The following is a 2,500-nucleotide window of genomic DNA, read 5'->3' as shown; positions in this document are numbered from 1 at the left end:
CATACACTCACCTGTTCGGAGGTCTTGTAGAAGGCGACAGCGGCGTTGACCAGTTTGAGGCTATCCTCTACACACACACACACACAGAGACATACACTCACCTGTTCTGAGGTCTTGTAGAAGGCGACAGCGGCGTTGACCAGTTTGAGGCTATCCTCTACACACACACACACACACACACATACACTCACCTGTTCGGAGGTCTTGTAGAAGGCGACAGCGGCGTTGACCAGTTTGAGGCTATCCTCTACACACACACACACACACAGACATACACTCACCTGTTCGGAGGTCTTGTAGAAGGCAACAGCGGCGTTGACCAGTTTGAGGCGGTCCTCCATCTTGAGCATGAGCTGCTGCCAGTGGGCTGCGACGCTCTCGGCACAGTCACGGATGAGCTCGGCCTCCGTGTGCTCCGCCAGAAGCAGAGCCTCCGCCTGCTGCTGCACCTGCAGCGCCATCTGGTGGGTTTTCTGGGGAGCGCAGCACAGAGTGAAGAGCAGAGCAAAGCAGACCAAAGCACAGCCAGCCAAAGTCAATACACCGCCACAGTTACAGCGACACACTTGTAAATCCATCACATATCTATAGGACAACTCCGACTTCAGAAAGTCTTCACGTTTATTAGTTCTACCTGGTTAGCACAAGTGATTTGCCTACTTAGCTTATCTACCTGGGTGAAGGGTTCTGCTAGAGCATTGGTTTCCAAAGACTGGGTCGCGACCCACAGGTGGGTCGTAGGAGATTTTATTTGGGTCGCCAGCATAGCCTAGTGACAATTTATGTTGTGTAATACCCTTAGCTTGTACCTTATATAGCTTAGGAAAGCTAACAGTTTTCTATTAGGATCTAGTTTGTTAACTACCACAGTCACGAGTTGGGTCGCGATAGTCTGTCATTTTTAAAAAGTGGGTCCCCAGAAAAAAAGTTTGGGAAACACTGTGCTAGAGAATGGATGACACAAATACATGGCAGAACTTTTACATTCCAAAGCCGGGTTTTCCGCCTCCTTTGTCAATCACATATAGCCTACATTGTGGAATCCGTGGTGAGACTTGCATAAGTCATGACACCCCAACAAGCTATTGCAATCCTAGACCATCACTACAAACAGCATGATGGAACACCTCAAGATGAACTATAGGCCCTGAGGCAATCATATCATTCCCATAGTCAAAGCAGAGGCTTAGGCTTTAATGAGTTAGCTTCAGACTGTTAGCATCTGCTACTCCAGCGCCAAAAGGTAATTTCATTCATCTGAACTTGTATCAGCACAGTTTGACCATTAAGTGTGGGGTTCAGAAGAAAAGCATTATGAGCCAAGACCTTTATGGTCATTTAAAAACATTTGTTTCAACAAATGTTAAAGCTGGCTACAATGGCAACTTGCACAATACTGGCCACTGATATTGGATGTAGTGTGGTTGGAGTAGGCGGAGGTGGCGTGGTGGCTAAGGAGCTGGGCTAGCATGCAGTAGTAGAGGCTAAGGAGCTGGGCTAGCATGCAGTAGTAGTGTAGTGGCTAAGGAGCTGGGTTAGCATGCAGTAGTAGAGGCTAAGGAGCTGGGCTAGCATGCAGTAGTAGAGCCTAAGGAGCTGGGCTAGCATGCACTAGTAGTGTAGTGGCTAAGGAGCTGGGCTAGCATGCAGTAGTAGTGTAGTGGCTAAGGAGCTGGGCTAGCATGCAGTAGTAGTGTAGTGGCTAAAGAGCTGGGCTAGCATGCAGTACTGTAGTAGTGTAATAGCTAAAGAGCTGGGCTAGCATGCAGTACTGTAGTAGTGTAATAGCTAAAGAGCTGGGCTAGCATGCAGTACTGTAGTAGTGTAATAGCTAAGGAGCTGGGCTAGCATGCAGTACTGTAGTAGTGTAATAGCTAAAGAGCTGGGCTAGCATGCAGTAGCCGAAAAAGGTTGTGGGTTCAATACCCAGCTTCCACCGCTGTGCCCTTGAGCAAGGCACTTAACCCCCAGTTGCTCTGGGGACACTGGCCCTTGCCTTTGTAAGTCACTTTGGATAAAAGTGTCTGCCTAATGGAATAAATGTAATGTAGTGGTCTCACCAGGTCCACATAATGATGTAGAGTGACCCATACGTGGTGAGCTGTACTGTTTTATAGCTTATTCATATCAGTGCTTTTCTAACTCTGTTGCAAATGTGACCTGATTTGACCTTCACTGCTACAGATCAGCAACATCACTTCAGATTTAAGTCCAAGAGAGAAACAGATGATTTACTGTAATACTGTATGCATGTTGATCGGCCCACTGCACTGGCTGAAAGTAGGAAGTGGGACAGGCCAGGGACCATGAGAGGGACATTTGAGAGGCAAGGGCTGCCACTACCAGCGAAACACACACGCACACACACACACTCAACAGTCATGCATACTATGTTTTGCAGCTATTCGCAAATTTTTGCAACAACTATGCACGTGCATTTGTGTTTCTTTTCTTTGCTTGCTGCGATTGAGAGATTAAAGGAGACTAAGAGCTGTGTGTG

General features: G+C 47.5%; 1 protein-coding gene across 1 annotated transcript in view; it reads right to left on the bottom strand.

Annotated features, from left to right (window-relative positions):
- triob (trio Rho guanine nucleotide exchange factor b) overlaps positions 1-2,500 on the bottom strand; it is a 70,159-nt gene that overhangs the window by 34,232 nt on the left and 33,427 nt on the right. Inside the window, exon 13 of the mRNA XM_076280146.1 lies at positions 282-473. Coding sequence (XP_076136261.1) covers positions 282-473 — 192 coding nt within the window. The remainder of the gene's footprint in view (positions 1-281; positions 474-2,500) is intronic.

This window comes from Alosa pseudoharengus, unplaced genomic scaffold, assembly GCF_046254945.1.
Source record: "Alosa pseudoharengus isolate Yale_2024_CS ecotype anadromous, Long Island Sound unplaced genomic scaffold, YU_APseudo_1.1 YU_APseudo_1.1_scf_12, whole genome shotgun sequence".
Taxonomy (NCBI): Eukaryota; Metazoa; Chordata; class Actinopteri; order Clupeiformes; family Clupeidae; genus Alosa; species Alosa pseudoharengus.
This window is presented reverse-complemented; position numbering and strand designations above follow the sequence as displayed.